Raw genomic sequence first — 22,584 nt, 5'->3', positions numbered from 1 at the left:
GGATTATAAACGGAAAAAAAGCCGTTGTTTACTGACTGTAAGAGAAAGAACAATAGAAGCATAATAAGTAGACATGTAATGTGACTGAGACAGAAATTAAGGCTGACAACTGCCAAATGGATAAGCAAACACAATGCTGGGTAGTCAGAAGCACTGTAATTGCATTCTCCTTTCTGTTCTGGGACAATGCAAAACTTCAGAACAGGTTTGAAAGGATTAAGTGCCTGTTTACATTATTCTGTTGATGCTTCCTGTCATGTGTTTAGTGTAAAAAAGTTCTAAATGTCCCTGAGCCTGCAGAAGCTACAGCACACCTTGTTCAGGGAAGGCATTTTCAGCAGAAGCAACATAGTGTTTTGCCTGTCACATCCAAGAATTCATGCTTAAAACAACCCATAGACACTCTTCCTCTCCTCACCATTATTTAAGTTATTCTCTCTTTATTTAGAATTTTAAAAAAATTTCAGTAACTTTCCCAACCTGGAAAATTAAAAATCCATGCCTACGTGAGGCTGATTCAAAGCTAATAGAAGTCACTCAGAGCTTCCATGTGAAGAAGGAAGTTTAATTTTATAAACAACTCAGGGCACCTAGTGACACTCTGTGTACAAAGCAATTCATTCAGTTATACAAATAATATTTTCTCTATAATAAACAAGTACAAGCAAGGAGTAATGTATTTAATATGAATCAGCCTTTCTTTTGGACTTTCTTTTAGGAAAGGAGGTTACTTAGTCTTTGTCTTCCTATTTTTTAATACCTATTACAACTTGCTTTTCTGCCGTTTTGTACTTGAACAAATGTGAGGTCATTGACATCTCATCACTTCCCTAATCTCCAGTTTCCACAAGATAATCTGCATGATTTTATTCATCTAATTTAACAAGAGTTTGAACCTCAAATACTGGCATCTTTTCCTAACCATTTTTCATTTATAATAACTAATATTTCATGAGAGCTTTCTTGCTTTTAAAGTTAATATTGCTAACCCTTACTGCAGAGCCTGAATTAATTTCATGTATTTATTTTAGTAAGTACATCCTTGTTAGCGCTTGCACAGTGTTACTACTGTGAGATAGACACCATCTGGTGGCTAATAAACAGATGTATCATTTCCAATTAAAAACAAGTATAAAAAATTATCTTTTAGTCACCTTGGTGGAAGGGGGTTGGGTCAGGGAATACTGAAGCAAATTGGCCCTGATGGGGTGCACCTATGAGGGCTGAGGGAGCTGGCAGATGTCATTGCAAGGCAGCTCTTGATAGTCTTTGATTGATGGCAGCAACTGGGAGAAATACCCAAAAGCTAGAGGAAAATAAATGTCACCCCCATTTTTAAGAAGGTCAAGAAGAAGGACCTATGAAACTACCGGCTAATCTACCTCACTCTGATTTGTCGCCATCACCTCTTGTCACAAGACACAGCTAAGAGCTTGGCTCCATCCTTCTCTTATCCACTGCTCAATATGGCATAAAAGTCTTAATTTTTCTGTTCTCTGAACTGACTGTGGAAGTTCATAGAGTTGCCATATTGAAAGCTTTCCTTAAACTTGTGTTTTCTAGGCATAATTTTTACGTGGTGCCCAGTTCTTGATCTGTTCCCTCGTGATCCTGTTTTTGTGCAGCGTTAGAGACAAGCTACTGAATCAGACAAAGCCGTGTCCTGTCTCAGTATAATTTATGGACAGAGAAGATCCTTATACGAAACATCTTAGTGTGGGGGAATACCTTTAAACCAGAAATGGGTTGGTTTTGACCCGTAGTCAGCACTCAGGAGACAGAAAAGAACTTTCTCTCAGCCCAGCAAACCACAGCCAGAATCTTCTACAAAAATTCAAACATTAAGAGCAGTTCTACAAGATAAGCAGACCTGTAGTGACCCAAATGCAGCAGCTGTTTTCCACTCCCTGCAGTTCCCAGCCACACACACCTCTAGATGCCTACTAATATGCACATGCAGGTTAATATTTAAATGTGCATGACTTCTGTTTCCAGATATGGCCTCTCGCCTCTGTCCTTTTTTCCCACCAGTTTGAAAAAACAAACTTCCATTTCCTATCAAAATATACTGATATCACCTCCAAAGATCCCTTTTGCATGGCACCTGTCAGTCACAACCATTCAAAAATACAAGTTTCTAACTGTAAAATTTAGGCAATCATTCAGGCACTTTTGGACTTAGCTTAAGACAGTTCTCAACACAAAGAAAACTGAATTCTAGCTGCCTACAAAACTCCACAGTCCAAGGGGGAGACCCCAGGAATTAATGTTGTTCAGCAGCCTCAGTCATCAAGTCAAGAGACTTGACTTTGTAGAAGTCTTGATGTAGACATGCACATCTTCTGCTGCATCTAGCTTTTGAAAATCCCACTGCAGGAGGGAGGAATCTGGGTGGTAATGAGGATCCTAGTGCTCAGACAGTGATCTGAAGCCTGGGAATTATGTTTATCAGAAAGCAGGGATCTGTTTTTCCTCACCACTACAATTCAAGTCTACTGGTTTAAAATTCCATCTCTCATACAAGCAACAATAAATAAGGCCAAGCCCTTGCCAAAAGAGACAGAGAGAAACACTTCCTCCAGGACTGGCAAAGTCTGTGAAATGCAGAGCTGTAAGTAAATCATCTTACTCCAGTCACAGGCCTGCATCCAGAAGAATAATTCAACACAAATTCCTTGGTGATTTATGCACCATATGCAAAACGCCTCTGCTTTGCAGGAAACAATGGCTGGAGCACTTGGGTAAGGCCTGTGATGAGAAGTGCCAATGAGGGGACGGAAAACTCCCTACAACTTAGCTGAAAAGTGCTGCCCCAGCATCAAACTCCTAAAAGGCAGACCATTTTCATCGATGCATGGCATGATAATAAAGGCCACTCGTAAATAAACTTGGGTTGTGGGGGGTAATGAGATCATGGAAAGGGAAAAGAGATACAATGATGGGGAAAATGTTCATTTTTCACTAGCTCAGACTTTTCTCCAGAGTCCCCCCTGCTTCTTGTCCCCTCCAGGAAGCTCTCTGCTGTAAAAGCTGGCAGGAAGGACATCAAGGATGAGTGGATGCTGGCACAGCATTTCCCCCTGCACCTCTAGCTTTAATGATGATGAACTGCAACATGGACATTATCACATGTTGGGAATGAAAGCTTCACAGTGCAGATTCTTGGAATTATAAAAATATACTAGCCTCAAAGTGTAATAGGGTTACAGCAGAAGATATGCTCAGATTATTGCCTCAGATGTGTGTTTGGCAGAGCTTTGGAAAGAAGTTGGATGGACAAGTGCCAAAGATACTGGTAGAGCTCATGGGCATTTTTCTACTTAGTGCTGTGTTGGCTCAATTACTGCACTTTCCCAGGCTTAAAGCAGTTTCCTCTTTTTCCTGACACAGAATTCCTTGCAGACAGCCTCAGCATCTCTGTAAAAGTTGAAGATTTGCCTGCTAAAGACAGTCAGGGAAGAATTGCAGGCACACAGTGCATCAGAGGGAATTGTTCAATCCCTGTGTGATAACCAGATGCTTACAGGGGTGTTCCTGCCATTCCACAAAAGAAAAAAAAAAATAAAAAATGATGGGATATTTGGTGAGAATCATTCGCAACAATAACAGAGCAGGACAGGGAAGCAAAGCATACAAGAGAATCTCCACTTTGAGAATCAATAACCCCTAAGTTAGAATGAGCAGTGACTGGACAACATTTCCTCTGGTATTGGGCATCACAGACTTTATTTTCAAGTCCTAAGAATTCTAGACAGTCTTTGCTGTAAAGAAGAGATGAAGACGTGAATACAAATTGTGGTGGTGAACAAAGAGGTCATATGTTCAGGCATTAGGCAGGATAGTAGGGCTCTGGTGGTGCAAGCTGTACCACGAATTGATCTTAACCACATTTTTGCGAAGGAAGAATCGCTTATCTCTAAAGACAATAAAACAAACATTTTAGCAGAACTCACCTTTTCTTATTTTATCTCTCTTTTAAAACTACCCAAAGTAGGGTAAGCAGATACATCCAGGTTTGGGGTTTTTTTGGTGAAGATTGATGAAAGGAACAAAAGGTGAAAAGGCAAATCAGTACTGACAGTTTGGGTGCCTGACCGCTTACACTGAGCACTAGAAACACAGCATTCATGGCAGGAAAAGGGGGGACTGGGGATGCTCAGTCAAGAGCAGGTTCAGCATGGGTACACCACAATGAAAGGCCAGAATTCATTACACACTGAGATGAAACAATTTTCCATACCAAAGGAAAACATAGTCAAAGATAGGAAAGAGGGAATATATTAGCTAGACAGTTTGACTAACAGAAACTCCCAAGTTTTGATTTATGTTCTATACATTATAAATAATATTTTAGCTAACAAACTTTCCTACCTGCTCCTGCAAAAAGTTTTTGTATACATATATTGTATACATAGTCTCAACCTTTACTTGTCTTCTCAGTTTCAGGCTTCACAGCAAGAGGCATTTGGAGCTTTGAGAGTAATTATGTTATAGATAATGTAGCCTGTTAGCTACTAAGAAATTTGGTGAAGTTCTAGAAATGGGAAATAGAAATTAAAATATGAAAAACCATTAGAAAATGAGCTGGGGCCTTATAGAAGCAATGAAAATAAAATAAGCTCCACCACAATTAGAAATGAGCCAACTGCTTGATTTCCTAGGGTGAGGTAATCTTATATTAATAGATCAAGAGATAAAAAGGTGACCTCCTCTCAACAAGGATGGTCCTCTCCTGGAATTTCAGTTCCTACTTGGCTTTCCAGGTGCTTCAAGATGCCCATTAAGAAGAAAACATGCCAGTTTTCCGTGAATTAAGGTTTTGTCTCAGAAGTAAAAACACCTCTTTGTGACATCATAACCTTAGATTACTCCCTTCATCTGTCATTTAGAGCTCCTAAGTGATAAATGTTTCATTACAACCAGAAATAAAATCTATTATAAATTTCTACTGCACTTCTTACACTTGTGTGTATTTTCTTGGCTTGCTTTAAGTTATCAGAGGTACTGCTAAAAGACAAAAAACGAGGACTGTAAATAAGATCAAGGAATATTTGGTCCAAAGAAGGGGAAAAATTTTTGGAAGTGGTGCAGTGTTGGAAGAAGTGAAGCTGCATGATCTCCACCCCAAGAGACTTCAAAATGCTTGTGCAATTTGATCTGGCTTTCAAGCCAGCTCTGCTATGAGCACAGAAGAGGTCAAAGGACAACCTATTAATTCGAAAATCATGTTATTAAAACTTTTATTAATATCCAATAGCATGTAAAAATATGCAATCTCCTTTCTTTATGCAAGGTCATGGAACTCCTAGGGAGCATCCTCCCTGTCTCTGGGTCAACAGTAGCATCACCGCAGAACTTGCTAAAAACTGAGTTTGAACTCATCTTCATCTGAGAAAAATCACCAAAAAACAGAAGAAAATCACTAAGCCAAAGATGTTTTTATAGCATTTTTTGTATTACAGTGCAAGGATTGAGAGGAACTACTGTTGATAAGTGCATTCTTACAAAAAAGTCACAAAAGAGAAACTCCTCCCTAGTTGAAACCAATACTTAAATTAGGATGACAGAAAAGGTGTGTTACAACACACAGATCTCCAGAGCTCTGCTCATTCTGAAACTGCAGCTTTCATTTTTCACTTCTTAATACATCACTCAGGCCTTCCTGAGATGACTGAGGTACAGTACTTTTCATTCATCATTTTCAGCACTTTTAGCCTGAGGTATCTGGTAGCAAATAATTCACATTTTCATAAATAACTGCTTATAATCCTCTTCATGTTAAAAGGAAACCAAAAAAAATGAAATTCATATTTGGACATTCATGTGCTTCTGACAATAAGGCACTGCATTAGGCAGACTGTGTTTCAAACAATGCAGTTTTATATCTGGATGTGCACTGAGAGATGAGGTGTTGTAACATCTTACAAATCAAACTTCAATTCACACTGTATTACTTGCACAGCCCGCACTACGTATTTCTTTATAGTCTTTAACTGAAATTGTTCTGCTGTAGAATAGAAATATGTAACACACACTGTGTTCTTATTTGGTGAAACCTCCCTTACTCGCAGCTGTATATCTTTTACAAAAAAAATTTGCTTTTCTTATAGCCCAAAGTGGTCCACAAAGCCAGAGAAAGATATTTTTATAGATTAAGAGACAGGAGTGAATGGAATTGTTGGTGAATATTATAATGGTCCTTTATTTCCTTTTGTTATTAAGAACTTAAAAATTTTCCAAGACTGACTATGCAGTTAAATTCCCTGAGGATTACAGATGTTAGAAGAGAATCTCCAGTCTGTACTAAGAGTGAGCATAGTAAATATGTGGTTCCTGTCTTTGGTGTGCAATCACTTGGGGACTGGCCACAATTGTGTGGTCAGAAGGGAAGGTGCTGAGAAACCAGGGATAACCTACAATTCTACAGTGCCACATCTAATCTTCCAGCATAGATACTTGAGCTAAAGAATGACTTTCAGTTTGCATTCCTACTGAATAAGAGTGAAACAGTAATAGTTAAATAAATGTTGCAAGCTGTATTTAAAAATTAGCAGTGTACTTCAACAGAGTTAATGTATTTGAAAACAGCAGGCAGGACAGGCTTCAAGTAAAAAGAAAGATAAATGCTGCTTTGTCTGTCCATCAAAGCCTGAATTTAAACTGAAGTTGCACAAGTAAAAGAAACAGAAAAAAAAAAAGTTGAGTATAATCTAAGCAATCTAAGAAAGGAAGGTCACAATAAATTACCAAAAAGCACAAAGTGTGACTGATGTCTGCCAAGGGAATAAGTACCCACATCAAGGCTGAGCTCAGATACCCCCATGGCACAAAAGTGAAGAAACCCACTTCACTGGCAGAAAGAGAGGGGTGGCCATTCTCCAGGTACATCTACACTGAAGTTCTAACACTACCCAGGAAATAAAAACCACATTTAGTTTAGTGGTAACAGTCAAACTTGCTGTCAAGCAAAATATGGAAGATAAAAGCAAGAAAAGTCATCTCTGAGAACAGACAATCAATTGCACATGTCTGGTCTTCTTTTTGTTTCTCACAGAAGTTTAAACCACAGGATTTCTATGAAATCATATCAGCACAGTGAAACATTATAATGGAGACAGCAAAATACAAATGAAGATGAAGTGTAAGCAGATGTACCTCTATTTTTAACTCAGCTGAACTGTCAGGTCTGCTAGAACTTGAGAATTCCTCTAGCCAGTCATAGTTTAGTTTAACACTTGTAATACTTACTAACAGCACAGCAGGTTTTGTAATCTCATTCTGAGTTTACCTGTTCCATACAGGAGCTTGGCCCAGAGTAACTGCCATACAAAAGGTAAATAAATCTTGCACAAAACCTTTTAAGCATAAAAAGAGGAAATTTCAAAGCTTGCAGAACCTCAGTAGGGTTTGATGGTCTCACTTCCACTTGCCAGTTTGCAACATCTTGCTCCCAATAAGGAGCAGCTCCTCTCACATTAAAAGTTAGTGCTTAACTCTTTGAAAAACTACATGCAGTATTTCAGCTTTTGCTCACAATATAAAAAAATTTTTTACAAAGCTTATTGACTATCCATATTACCAACAGCAGCTTTTGCTGGCAATCACATAGGGGCTCCAAAATGGTTGGAGTTTGATTATTCACAAGACAAATGGTAACAAATGCCATCTTTCTTATATATACAAATTATTTTAAAACTGATATTTGTTGAGGTTATCTCTATTTCTTAATATCCTAATTCATGTCTTCCTAGATAGACATCTTATAAAAGTATTCCTACTCAGCAGTTTATTCAATTTTTTTTCTTCCTTCAGTATTTATAGTACAAACAAAATACAATACAACAATTGTTTTGTTTTGGTTTTCTTTTAGTTATTGTGGGAAATCCTTAAAAATCATGACTGGTTTGTTTTGTCTTATTTTAAAGCCAACATCTTCTATGTTAGTAAAGAAAAAATTTATAAATATACAGAAAAAACCCCACTGGGAACACATATGGATGTGTTCAGATGAATAAAACTTGTAAAACCAGGAGTAAAAAAATCAAATCAATCTCAAAACTGTCAAATACTTTCACACTGATTCATGATGTGAACACCAGCTTCTGATTATTTGCCAGAGTTTATGGCCATACCCTCCAATAAAAATTCACCAATGTAAACGGGAATTCCTCTCCTTTGAACAAATCAATACCTAAAAAAAAAAACAAAACTGAAGCATGAAGTTCTTCCAGGAATAAGCACTATACAAAACACAGGTAAAATTGTTGAGTGTATATTTGTTACAGGAAATTATCATCAGAGCCACAAAAAACACAGTGACAACATTATTTTCAATGTTCTGATCAATCCAAAATTTCATTTGCTGAAGTGGAAATGAATTAATCTGCATCACCTCAGAACCAGGTTCCTTAGTGTTTTATACAAGTCCACATTACCTTATGAGATCAATAGGCTGAAACTTGTAAAACACTCCATATCTTGCCCATTCCTGATACAGCAACTGAAGAAAGGAAAAAAAAAAAAAAAAAAAAAAGAAATTGAAAACGAACTTAAAACAAGTAATCCCTCCTGTTTTCCCAAACATCTTCTAAGACTTAAAAATATTTCCTGCACTCCTGGGGTTGCTAAACCCAATAGAGCCCATAGAAAAGCCACTTTTGTCCCCATGCTGGGGACATCACAAAAAACCCATGTCTGCTGTTGGACATGCAGATTCACTCACAGCTCACAGCTCAAAGGAAGGACCAGATTCTACAGAAACTTCTTGCACTGGGAGGAATCTAGCTGCAATAGGAGCAGGGATGAAAGGAAACCTTGCAGGACCTGGGGTAGATTGATCACAACACACTCAACTGAAACAGGCAAAGAATTTGAGATGGTCTTGCTTATTCCCTCTTCCATGATTTATGTGACACAATAAGAGGATTGTCCTGGCTGCCATACTGATATTTTCATATGAATACTTGCTCTTGCCTATTCAGAATCACCCCTTGCCATTACCCCCTAGCACTACCTACAAAATATTAGTCATATTAGTATGACTGTATTGATATGATTAGTATTATTAGTATCAAATTAGTATTTATTTCCATAAACAATCATACTAATAAATACATTCACTCAAATATGCAAAAGAAGAAAATTAAAACTCTTGCATTCTTAAAACTTCCCAAAGGCTGCTTTGAACACAGCTACAGAATGGCATTTGAAGAGCAAAAAGAAAGTTCTGTCCAAAACAGCATTCCATTTAGGAACAGGTACTTTCTGTAAGTTTACAAGAATTCTCTAATCTGCTTCTAATTATAGGGATGCTGCTCTAGTATATGACAACAGTGGATTTCCCAGGTGGGTTACAAAGCTGTCATGGATTTTTAATGTCAAACATAGAGATAGCAATGAAGGGTAACAAGTTGCCAGTGGGCCAAAAGCTGAAAGACTAAAGCAGTGTTTATACTCAGGGTGAGTTATTATAATTCTGCTGCTCAATACCTTTGTTAAAAAGATTTTTTTTTAAGAGTAGAAATCACACTGAAGCTGGGAAATTCCTTTATTCTTAGGAAAAAACTGAAACCCTCTCAGTCTCAGGTTTTCATTGCAGATTTCTAATTCTCATAAGATGGGACAAAAGTGTTGTGTTACTGTGCATTTTCTCCAAGGAAATCCTGAAGAAGATTGATAAGGATTAACCTTTTATGTTATAAACTGGTACATAAACCTTAATTACTTGTGCTGCCCTGTTGGCTTAAGTACCCCATAAGGACTCAGTTCATTTTTGGGGTTTTTACAAGAGAAAATTGAATTCAAAGATATAGATAAGTTAAAGTGGGCAAAATAGAAGGGGGTAGAAGAAATTTAAAAAAGCTTAAAAATGCCTTCCTTTCTTTTAAACCTGATCAGGGTTCTTCAGGAAATTAAACACTGAGACTATTAGATTCAGATAGAAAACAGATGATGTTATGCATAGGAGTACTGCAGAAGATCCAAGGCCTAGGCAGCAGGGACATATGTGAATAATCAATGAAGTATTTCTGGAAAGAACCTTTTATGTTTTTAATACTTAACACTTCATAACTGAGCCTAATAGGCAGAATAAAAAGAGGGCAGCACAAAATGCAACTAATTGGGGGAATATTTTTCCAGACACTGATTCTTCTAGGCCCTCTTTCTCCGCATTTCACAGTACCCAATCTTCCTCCATTGACTAATGTTCATTTAGTTTTTTCCCTAAAATTTTTGCTTTCCAAGTCAGTAATCTATAGAGCTGCCTCTCAGAGAAAATTCTGCAAGTCCAGAGCAGACAATTCCTTCACAAACAAAAAGTTCAAAGTGACAGACAGAAACAAAAAGCTTCTTCTACAGTTTGTTTTCTAACTTTGTTTTGCTTACCAAAGTTCATACACTAAATTAAATTGTATACGGCACATGAAGACATCTAGTGGCTGAATGGCAACATTATTTACCAAAAACTACAAAGATTGTGTTTCCAAATTTTATTAATTTGGCATTGTAGAAATCAGATTTGTTTGTATAACCTCCATTTGTATGAACTCAGTCTTCATAGCACAGTAAATATTGAAGATTTCCAAAAATTTCCTTTTTCTTCATTCTTTCCTCTCCCCCTTTCTTTCCCTACAATTTTCCCTCTGCATTTCCTATCCTATTCTTTGCATATCAAAGAAAATAAAATGAGCAAACACTAGAGAACAATATGGAAAGAATCTTAATAGTTACTTATTAGTAATCTATAGATATAAATATATTATTTACTAGTAATTAAATGTTTTTTTGCCATTTCTAAAAGTAAGCGTATGTATTAAACACAGTTTGAATTCACACTGTTTCTCTTGGGGACTGATCTATTTTTTAATGTCTTTTGATAGCTAGAAATTTTATTTACAAAATAACTGGAAGCAGAGTTTTTGAAATGGCATGCAATTTAGTTGAATGCACAATCAAATTATAAGTATGTTTTATTTTATTAACCACTGCTCTCTAAGACCATTTGGTTAGGAAAATAAAATTATTGTATGAGTTATTTAACAATTTCAGCTTCCTGACAGGTTGAAAAACTTGTCTATATATGCAGAGAGAAATTGGAAGCATTTCAAGATGTAAATTTCAAATTAAATGAAGTGGCATGCTTCATAACAAGACAATATAAAAGTCTTGCAAAAAACATTTTTATATGCCAAAATAGAGGAAAATATGTAATTCAAAAAACACCCATTTGTTAAAACATCTACTTGTTCGTGTAACAGTTAATGCTTTACAATGAGATGTAGAACATCATTTATTATATTAAATATAATATGAAATAAATTTTGCAGTGTATTTTACCTTTCTTTCATTCATGTCATCATTTTGGCCTACATAGTCACCCTGCAGAAGAAAAATAATAGCTTATGTAAAAGCAGAAAAAACTCAAGAAAAGTTTAGTTGCTTGTTCTTACATTGTTGATTTTACTTTTAGATCACAACTTGAAATGTATTTATATAAGAGTTTTCATATTAGAATCACACTTAGAACAGATTTTCAATGTCAAAGACAGCAAATAATGTCTACAAATGGATGTCTCCTGAATGACACCAGCAGAGAACTGGATTTTTAATAGTGCATACGTACATCATGAAGTGGGTAGGCTGCATCATAAACATTGTTTGCTATTAACGTGCCAATGCCTAAAAGAAGAAGAAAAATTCAGGTGGTCAACAGGCACAGCTGAACAGAAAACATTATTAAAGATTTCATGACATTCCAGAGGGGACAGAGCTGTATAACTGACAATATTCAGAATGAGAATAGAGCAACATAGGAGTTTCTGGCTTTGGAAAACATTTTTCAGAGAAACTCATTTCCATAAAGCGCTTTTTCTTCAGGGAACAGCACAGTGCAAGGACTCTTCTGACCACTTTCTCACCCTGATAGCCACGTGACTGAGGAGCAAAGCATCCAGAAGTCCTTTTTGAATCTTTACAATGGTCAGAACCACAGATCCCCTCTGGCCAACAATTAAAAACCCCCACAAAAAAAAAAGCTTTCACAGAAGTTTGTGGTTATGAAATCACAGAATGGTTTGGGTTGGTAGGGATCTTAAAGGTCAGCCAGTTCCTGTCCCCCTGCCATGGGCAGGGACACCTTCCACTATACCAGGTTTCTCAGTGCCCTTGGCCTTGGGCACTTCCAGGCAGTTTAGTTTAGCAAGGGAATTCCCAGCAGTGACTGCAGCACCTGTACACAGACATATGGGCACTACTTGCTCTCAAGACCTGCAACTCTTATAGCAATTCCATCTTCAGTCTTTGGAGGTGAAAACAATTAATTGTTCCATGAAAAGGCAACCAAAGATGAGTAATTTCTAATAATTAGTTTTGTATGGGGGTGTGTGTGTGTGTATATATATATATAAAATTAGATAAATTAAAGAAATAATTAGAAATATATATATATAATATATTTCTAATAATTAGTTTTATATATTTAGATTAATATAAAAATATAAATACAAGTTTTATATATATAAATTTATTCCAGGCCTCTCTGCTTTCAATGCTCAGAAAAAAAAGTAACCAGCTATCATGTCTTTAGTGACGAAAAACATTCCATAGTCAAATTATACATTGTCATGAAATATTTGGGAAAAACCTTCTGGTCAGAGATGCTAGATATGAGGTAACAATAAATGTCTCCCTTGATACAAAGACAAGTGCAACTACATGCATTCATAGAATCAGGAAATTATGCTTGAATAGTGTCAAGCCTGCTCCTGAAAACATTCAATATTTGGAAGTTTACAGTGGTTCAGAGTTATGCTAGAAGAAAACAAGCCTTCCTTGTATAGTGTCATAGGAGCAGAATCAGATTCAGCCTTATAGAGATGTAAAAAAATCCATAAGCAAATGTGTCTGAAGTATTGTTATTTTCATAAAACAGGTTTATAAAACTAAAGACTGCTATAAGCACTTCCAACATCACAGGCACATCCTGCCTCTTGTGCAAAATAATGAACTCTAACAAAAAAAAAAAAAGAAAAAAAAAGAAAAAAAGAAAATTGTGTAAAAAAATCTTTTAAACCTCTCCTGATGAGTGGTTTTAACCTTAAGACCAGTGAGATGGGAAAGCCTTAGTGGCATATGAAACAGAGGTCTTTTGGGGGAGGCACTCAAAACACCAAAGAAATAAGTGAATTTAGGTCAAACATGATGCACAATCCTGTTTTGGCTACAGACCAGAAAGATGAAAAGGATGGGAATGTTAAAATAATTATTTCATGTCAAATGAGTTCTTGAGCTGACCTGAGTTTGAAGCACATCAGGCTGGACATTCACACTAGAGTTAAAAAATTCCTGAAAAAATATTATTAGTCCTTTGATCTCTAATGATGGCTTTTATTCCACTATAATCCAGAACAAGTTATTAAGGAAAACCTTAAGTAAGAGGCAAGTATATCCATTGGCAAAGTGCTCTATCCCTTCCTACTCTGTCCTTGAGCTTCTGTCTCCCCAGCAAATTCCAAAGTCTCCAGGAGGGTTCCCAGCAGTCCAGAAAAATAAGGCAGCATTCACATCTATTGTCCCACTGGAGACTTTTGAGTAGATCAAAACACAGAACATCAAGTAAACAGTTCAAAAAGCAGCACCTGCCGAACAGTGTTTTAGAAATCGAGAATGCCTCACATTTTTAAAACCATATTTTCAGCTTTTTTAATATGAAACAGTGTGGCAGTCTTAAATTTAAAAGTTTGTTCTAGGAAAAGACTAGTGGTTTTGGTTGAAAAAGAAAAATAATTTTGTGTGGCTTTCATTTTGTTATGCTTTTCATGTAGTTTTTTTTTTAAAAAATATATCTCCTGTTCAAGGAAACCCAAATTAATCTATTTTCCTATACCAAAAACATGTCTTATTGGAGCTTCCCTGCCCAAAATCACACCAGGACTGTGCATAATCTTGCTGCAGCACATTATTTGACTGAAATATTACCCTTGGACATCATGATCTGCCCATAGGTGGTCAAGCTTACAGGAAGATTTACAGAAAGTATGTCAGGGAGCACTTCTTTTCCACTGGGGAGATATGTGCCATGATATCACAATGGGTGAGAGAAAAGAGTAGAGAAAAGAGAATATGTACACCTTTGTAAACTCTGAACCTCAAGAAAATTAAATAAATTCTGAACCTCAAGTTCCAAATATTTCAGCATTATCCCAAAAGTATCTTCAAAACAGTCATATTTAAGTCATATATTTCACTAGGCAGCTCAGGGAGGTAATTTTTAAAGCCAAAGCAATAAAAATAACCTGGAAAGGTGAATTATTTAAATGAAATGGCAAGAAAAATACGGTTTTGCAAGAAATAATAAAACATATTGCAGTTGACATCTGTATTTTACAAAGCAGATCATACAGTAATCAAATCTAATTTTATAACAATTCACAAAATGTGAGTTATGTGCCAGATGCTGCACCTGTAGAAATGAAAAGCCAGCTCCCATTACCATACAAACCACAGACTAGAAATTCTGATTTCATGCCTCAGAAAAAAATCATTTAGTTCAATCTCTATTTTTTTTTCTTTTGTGAAGATGTGCCAGCATATTTCATGTCCTGCTAGAAAAATCAATATTCTGTGAGATACCTAAACAATTTCTTTCAAAAGAACACCTCTAATTCTCTTCCCTCCACCTTACCCATGCTGTTTCTGGCCTTGGTAGATGTGCGCTTCAAAATTTCCCTCACCTGCAAAAAAGAACAGTGGGATAACACACAGATCCTCTTTTAGCATGAATTTAATCATGGAATTAGCAATAAAACAAAGTTCTAAAATAGGTGGCTTCTGCAGTGTTCATTTGCACAAATATTTAAATAATTTGGCAGATTTTATTATTGGATTATCTGCCCTAACAATTGTGGGCTAAATCCTGCTGTGTCAGTCCTTACAGAAGTATTTGAAGTATAAGGACTATATGGAAGGAAATAAAGATTGGAACAGTGCTGAAAAGAGCTTTGAACAATGAAGAGGAGTCAGTAACCTCCCTGCAGAGCATTTCCCATTCCTGAAACACCGTGCAGCTCCAAAAAGGAATTCCTTACATGCATATATGTCAAGAAATAGTGTTCTGCAAGAACACAAATGCATGAATTCATGAAATTAGCAAATTTGAAACTAAAACACTCCCTGCAAATCCCATTCTAAACCCCACTAGCAAATCCCACTCCGTACAAGAAGATAAGGATCTGTTATTTTTATTAACTTACTATTCGGCTGCGGGTTGCATTGTCAAAAAAGGTGTCTTTGTCTTTGATGTTATACCTAAAACATTGAGAAAAAGAAAATCAACTCTGTTTTAAGGCATGGAAGCAACAAGTAAGACAACATACAAGAATTTAGAATTCTAATTTAGAAGTTGCTCAGAAGCCACAGCTAATCAGAAAAACAGATGTTTAAAGGAAATATAGATGACATAGTACAGCATAATAGAACATGCTATTTAAGACCCAGACATTCAGAACTCTCAGAACTCAGAACCAGGATTGCACTGATGGTGGGCATAAAAATGCAAAATTATTAGCTAATATAAAATGCCTTTTGGGCATGAAAAGCCTCACTATTGTTTACAGAAGATGACCTTTTAATATTTTTCTTATAACATCCCCTCAACACTATAACATGCTGAGGTTATGTTATTAAGTTTCAACCAGCCTGATGCAGATATTGATTACTCTTTTCCTGGCCACTAAACACTCAGCATTTCACTTGATTTCAGATAACCATTCCACTGGAATTATGCCTTCCCTTAAACCTCAAGATCATTATATGTGAAATTAGCTTCCCAGTTTATTCTCCTCCATCAATTTGACTCATATTCAGAATTAATTAAAATTGTCAGAGGGCAATAAATGAAATGGTGGGTCACTGTATTTATTACTGAATTTTATTTACTGGACATAAATACAAGGAGACACCCAGAAGGAAAAAAGAGTGTTTCATGTCAAACTGGACCCAGAAATATTATTCTGAGTGAAAGGGCAGGTGTCAAGAATTCCTTATCTGTATATTATTAGCTGAGTTTTAATTGCTACAATAAATCTATCAAGATGAAAAATACCACTGTATTTCTAGTAGCTCTTGGTTTTTTCAAAGCAGGCAGTAATATCCTTAACCAAATAATCAGGAATTTGGTGGGAGGATTTCTACTTTTCAAGCTAAACATATGGAAATTTTATTTGATGCACGGCTTCCAGTGCCTTAGCCTGCAGAAGTAGAACACTGGCAGGAAAGTCTCTGCCACTTAGATTTCTGTTAATCCACTGAAAATCTGACAATTTTGGATGTTTCCTCAGGATTTCCAGATATGATTGATAAATTTCTGAATTTTGACTGAAATGTGGGAAAAAGAAATTGCAGCACTAAAACAATACGTTCCAGCTTTCTTCATTGTCCATCAAATTTTAAAGTACTCACAAATATATTTTCTCTCTGGAAAATGGGTAGGATAAGGTTTTCATCTTGGTATTTTCTTGTCGTGGCACCTGGGGTTGCAGAGGTTCAGTCAGTTTGCACCAAATTTCATTTAACATTTTGAGTATTCCCTTTTCTTCTGTGATTTCATACATCTGAGGAAACAAAACTGTACATCAGCATGTCCCTTCCAACATTACACTAAAATGAAGAAAGGATTTGCTGTACACATATGTTTAAACCTGTAATTAAAATAAGTGTCTTCTCTGAAGACATATTCCCATATAACCTGAATTCCATATGGGTTGCAGTTCAAAAAGTTCTTGTCCCTCACAGCTGCTTCCAGAAAAAAAAACACACAACTCAGTGCAGAATTGTTAATACAGAAATAAAGACCAGAACCACTTCTTCATCCAGAGGTCCCAAGGGTTTTGTGCCTTTTATGCCTTATTTGGCGTCGTGTCCGGCGGTAGGTTCCGGAGTGGCCGTGAGGGTGGAGGTGAGGGCGGGAATGCGATGCTGTGCACTCGAGAGCGCTGCTGAGGGGGCGAGGGGCGCCCACAGCCATACCATACGGGAGGTCCCTTGTTTTGCCTGGACACACCACACGGGCACCAGGACTGGCCGTGGCAACAACACTGGAACCTCTGGCCGGATTTAAGGCCACACAAGGCACACAGGCACAAAAGCCACACGAAGCAAGGCACACAACCACACGTGCCCACGCCCTCCACCCCCTCGCCAAGGCTGTGCAGGCAAAACAAGGGACCTCCCGTCCCGTCGCCGGAACACAGCAAAAGATGTCCACAGCACCCGGTATTCCCAGATGGTCTCCCATCCAACTACTAACTGAGCCTGACCGTGCCTAGCTTCCGAGATCAGACGGGTTCGGGCATTCTCAGGGTGGTAGGGCCGTAGGTGCCCCTCATCCCCTCAGCAGCGCTCTCAAGCGCACACCATCGCCTTCCCGCCCTCAACTACACCCTCACAGCCACGGCACAGGAACCAGGGCCAGCCACGGCCACTCCGGAACCTACTGCTGACACGACGCCAAATAAGGCATAAAAGGCACAAAAGCCACAGGAGGCACAAAAGGCACATAAGCCACACTTGCCCGGGCCCTCCTGCCCCTCGCCACAGCTGCCCTGGCAAAACAAGGGACGTCTCGTCCCATCGCTGGCACGCAGCAAGAGAAGCCTATAGCACCCGGTATTCCTAGGCAGTTTCCCATCTAAGTACTAACCAGGTCTGACCCTGCTTAGCTTCCGAGATCAGACGGGTTCAGGTGTTCTCAGGGTGGTACGGCCATAGGCACCACTCATCCCCTCAGCAGTGAGTTCCCGCCCTGACCCACACGCTCGGGGTTACCTATTCATTTTACAGTTAAATCACCTGTCCAGAAGGATGTTCTGAGGGATAATATTAAAAACTTTACTAAAATCCAGGGAAAAAAAAGTTACATCTACTGCCTTCCTCTCATCCACTAGGCAGGGAATGTTATAGTAGAAAGATGCAATTAGTTAGCCAGGACTTTGCCTTTGTGAAACCTTATGGTCTGTGCCTGAGCAATGCTTCGTCCTTCAAATGCCTTTCATTTGCAGATGGTATGACTTTCTCCATAATTATTCCAAGACCTGAGGTTGGAATATTAGCAATGTCATTTCCTGGCTCTTTGCCCTTGTAAATTGTAATAATACCAAGTGGCTCCCAGTAAATGAGTACCAAGTCCTTTGGAAGTAGATTGAAAAGGATCCTGCTAATTCTTGCAGTACTCTGGGATCAATTCACAAGGCCCCATGGACTTCTGAACATCCAGTGGATACTGATGGTCCCTTAAAAATTCAGTGGCCTCAAACGGAAAGCCACAAACTGTTCCCACAGCTGGAGTCCTCTGCCTCAGGACCAGGTAGTGCAAGATTATTAATATTAAAGACTGAGGCAAAAAAAGCATTGAAGGCCTCCATTTTTCCATCATCCCTGTTGGTCAGGTGACTATTTCCAACAAGTATTGGTCCAATGTTTTCATCACACCTTCTCTTGTTATTAACATACTTAAAAAATCCTTTAGTTGTGTGGCACAACACTGGCCAGTTTCAACTCTAGATGAGTTTTGGCTTTTTGTATTTTCTCCTTGGACATGTGAACCACAGCATTGTAAACTTCCTGTGAGGCCTGGCTTTGTTGCTAGAGATGGAAAATTTCTTCTTCTTCTCAATCTCCATGAGGAATTCCCTGTTCAACCAAGCACTCATGGAGCACTCAAAAACAGATTCCCAGGGACCAGTGCTAAGTAGCTCCCTGAGTGATATTAAGTTTACTCTCTTGAAATGCAGAGCAACAAGTCTGCTGACCTTTTTTTTCTCTTTAGACTGAATATTTTAAACTCAACCATTTTGAGGTTGCTGTAGCTAAGGCAGCCTTCTACGACCATGTGCCCCACATATCCTCCCACAAGTACTCAGTCCGGGAGGGCATCTTTCCTAGCTGGCTCATTTTGTGGCGAAGTATTATGTTAAACACTCGTCAGGAATTTCTCAGACTTCCTTGTCACAGCAGTGCTGTATTCCCAATTAATGTTTGGGAAGTGGACATCAACCATAAGAAAAAGAAATTTCTCCTGGTTGCCTACAGAATAATTCCTCAGTCCTATACAACACCCAGTGACATCTGCCTTGTTTTCCATCCCCGTAACCCTCATCCAGAAGCTGTCAACCTTATAATCCCTTAACTGCAGCTTTTCCTTTCCATACAGGATAACTCCTTCACTTCTCCATCTCTGCCTATCCCCCTCCTGAGAAGCCTTTATTTTCCTATCCCAGCACTCCAGTCACAGGATCCATTCCCCCAAGACTCACTAAAGCCAGAGACGTCAAAACTCAGGCCACAAAGCAACCCTCACAGTTGTTCCTGTTTGTTTCCTGTACTCATGTTTGAGCCTGGCACAGCCTCACTCACCAAAAAAGCTCTATTATCATATCCAGAAGTTTATATATAGTTAAAAGGGCTCAGAGAGTACCTTTTCCTAGCATTTTTTACATTCTGAAAGATGATTTAAAACTGAACATTTGGAAAAAAATATTTGTAACCAGTTTGTGTTTAGAGGTGGATAAATACTTTTCCCTGAAAATGCCCTTTTTTTTTATTTTAATGGTTTAATAAGATCTTTGAATAAATAAAAATAGCATCACAGAAAATACCTAGTGTGCCTTGAGAGCAATATCTTGTATCTTTGAACAAAACCAGAACTTTCCTTTTAGTGGTTACTGGCTGATTTTTTTTATTTTATTTTGCCAAATCCCCAAAATACAAGATTTCAGTTTTTTCAAAGTGGATTTTTTTTTCCTTCAAAGGAAATTCCTCTTTTGACTGTTGTTAATTTCAAAAAAACACCCAAACCCTAGGACATGAATAGAGCTTCCCTGTCAAGCTTGTTTCTCGCAGTGCTGCCATTTCTACAGCTAGAGATACCAGTGTATTTTTTTATTTTTGAGGATAACAGAGGATTTTTTGTCCCAGTCAAAGGAGAGAAGGGGATACAGAAATGTTGTGAATGAGGAGGGTGCCATCAGAGATTATCAGCTCCTGGACAGACCTTAACCCAGGCCAAAATGATGACAATATCCACCAATTGAAATAGTGTAAAATTTACTTTGGTGCATCTGCAAAAAACTTGGAGAGGAAAATTCCCATGAGGGCAGAAGGAGGGAGAAATAAGCAGGCACTAAAAAGGAATTAATTTTGGAAGAATTCAAAGGGAGGAGTTGAATATGTAGAAAGTTTTTAGGGGTACTGTAGCTGTCGGAAACCTACTCATTTTCAAAGATTGATTGAAGATATCCTTTTCTTTTGTTTTTTTTTCCCCTTGGAATGCAAACACATTAAGAGTACAAAAGATTTATTTGGCCAGTCTTCTGATAATGAGAGGTTGTAACAACATGAAACATGAACCACAATGAAGTTTTTAATGGGTGAAAACAAGATGAAAAAGGTCAAACAAACAAAGATCAAACAACACAGTGGGAGAAAACAAAAACTTTTTTTTCCTTTATTTATAATGACAATGCAAAGAAATAAGTAAGTGTTCTTTAGTACAGTTGATGAGTATCACTAACTAAAAGCACAAGGCAGTTTCCCTGACTCCAGTGGAGTTGTTAACCAATGGACTAAATAATTTCAGGAACACAGATTGGGGGATTTGCTACTCCGAATTTACAAGGTTTGCCAGCAACTCTACTGGAGACAGACGGAAAAGAGAGTGAGCTGAAGTTTTAGTGAAAACAGGCAAGTCTGAATTCACTGAGTCACTGATACCACCAAAGCAGATTTTCTGGGGAGAGCCTCTCTCTCTTTGGAGAATCTTAGGACAGTGACCACTTTCATACTATCTTCCATACTACCCCGGTTCTTGACAAGTCTTCTTGACAAAAATCCAGACAGCTCCTGCCTTCTCAGCTTTCAAAGCCCTCTTTAACACTCACCTCTGTCATCACCCTCCTGAAGGCAGTCCATCAGCCAGCTGCCTCTGTGGCCTTTAAAAACCCCTTTGGAAAGCCCATCATAAATATAGCTCTGAACAGTAAATCATCTTAAAAGACTTGGAAATGTGAAAAATAAGCCTGACAGTTCATTTTCTCTGATTTTTCAAACAAAGTAACTCCACGGGCTTCTATACATTTCATGATTATTCTGATCCCTGCTCCTTCAATCATAAAACTTGTTGATAGAAAGTGGGAGATATTTACCTTTTTAGTGGGCATTTTTATCTTTAGAAGTTCTGCTTCTCGACTGAGGACTTGCCAAGGTGCATGTATACGGACAAAACTCAGTCCTTGGCTCTTGCTCTGAAACATAAAAAAAGGGAAAACAATGTATTTAAATATTCTTGAAAAAAATGTAGTGATAATATCTCAAGTTGTCAACTCCAATTAAATTGTCCAACAGTAGGCAATAATCACAGGGAATAACCAACTTGTGCTACAGCTGGGCTGCAAAGTGACATTTTCCTTAAAAGCTGAATCTTTTATGCTCTAAAACCCATTAATCTACTCCCTGCAGTGTAGCTGTGTGTGCAGCAGGATGACAGAAAACTACAGGTCTAGATTTTGGAATTATGTGAATGAGAAACCCCCAAGATACAGCTTTTTTTGTATATTGATACTTTAGAATGGATCTGATTTCTTTAGTGGGCTTTTGTGTCCATCTGAACCAACAAGATCAAAAGCAATACTCATGATCTGGGTGGGTTTTGCTTAAGCTCTCATTTTCAGTTTTGCCCAACTATTTTCCAGATGCTTCATCAGATTAATGGTTCCTCACAGGGAATCAGGCCCAACATTGTTGCCCTAAATATCTGCAGCTGGAGTAGCAAACCTAAAGAAAACATAAAAATTTAACTTCTTAATAGAGATATGAGCCTCATGTGTATGTAAAAGGTTGGTTATGCTTGTCAGAAGCATAAAATGCCCAAAAGACCTTTGGCACAGCCAGTTTTTTGCAAGCTGTGCAAAAGGTGTCCTGAAGCACATCGGTGCTACCTGAAAGAGGTACCTAGAAAGGCACCCTGAGAGCAGAACGCAGCACCCCTGAGAAAAACACAAAAATTAAATGAAAGAAGGTCCAGACAGTGTTTTCCTCAAGGCACACAAATAAATTGTAGCAGTAGATGACAGGGATAAATGCTTATTGTGGAAATGTAGGGAAGAAAAGTTGATAGGAAGATTAGAAAGGGAATATCAGAGAAATCAAGGCAATGACCAGCTCTCACACTATCTCCCATACTGCATCTCCTCTTTGAGGGAATTTTCTTGACAAAAATCCAAACAACTCCTGCCTTCTCAGATTTCAAAGTCCTCCTGAAAACTCTCCTCTGCTGTCATCCTCCTGAAGACAGACTGTCAGACCATATCCTTTAGGGAAGGACATGGAAGTGGACACAAGAAGACTTTCAGGAGGAATTTCTTCACTGAAATTGTGGTCAGGCATTGGAAGGGGCTGCCCAGGGAGGTGCTGAATCCCTATCCCTGGAGGTGTCCAAGGAATGACTAAATGTGGCATCCAGTGCTCTGGGCTGGATGACGAAGTGGTTACTGGTCAAAGGTTGGACTCAAAGATCTTGGGAGGTATTTTCCA

At 38.1% G+C, this 22,584-nt stretch overlaps 1 protein-coding gene and 1 pseudogene across 1 annotated transcript in view; both read right to left on the bottom strand.

Moving 5' to 3' along the window:
- ANO2 (anoctamin 2) overlaps positions 1-22,584 on the bottom strand; it is a 163,277-nt gene that overhangs the window by 110,159 nt on the left and 30,534 nt on the right. Inside the window, exons 4-10 of the mRNA XM_086885154.1 lie at positions 21,198-21,296; positions 16,459-16,610; positions 15,252-15,306; positions 14,684-14,732; positions 11,624-11,679; positions 11,338-11,379; positions 8,436-8,500 (exon numbers count right to left, since the gene is read on the bottom strand). Of these exons, the coding sequence (XP_086741280.1) occupies positions 8,436-8,500; positions 11,338-11,379; positions 11,624-11,679; positions 14,684-14,732; positions 15,252-15,306; positions 16,459-16,610; positions 21,198-21,296 (518 nt within the window). The remainder of the gene's footprint in view (positions 1-8,435; positions 8,501-11,337; positions 11,380-11,623; positions 11,680-14,683; positions 14,733-15,251; positions 15,307-16,458; positions 16,611-21,197; positions 21,297-22,584) is intronic.
- LOC111923417 (5S ribosomal RNA) lies at positions 17,650-17,768 on the bottom strand (annotated as a pseudogene).

This window comes from Cyanistes caeruleus, chromosome 4 (genome assembly GCF_971803275.1).
Source record: "Cyanistes caeruleus chromosome 4, bCyaCae1.hap1.1, whole genome shotgun sequence".
Classification (NCBI taxonomy): Eukaryota; Metazoa; Chordata; class Aves; order Passeriformes; family Paridae; genus Cyanistes; species Cyanistes caeruleus.
Note: the sequence above shows the minus strand (reverse complement) of the source record. Positions and strands in the feature narration are given on the sequence as shown.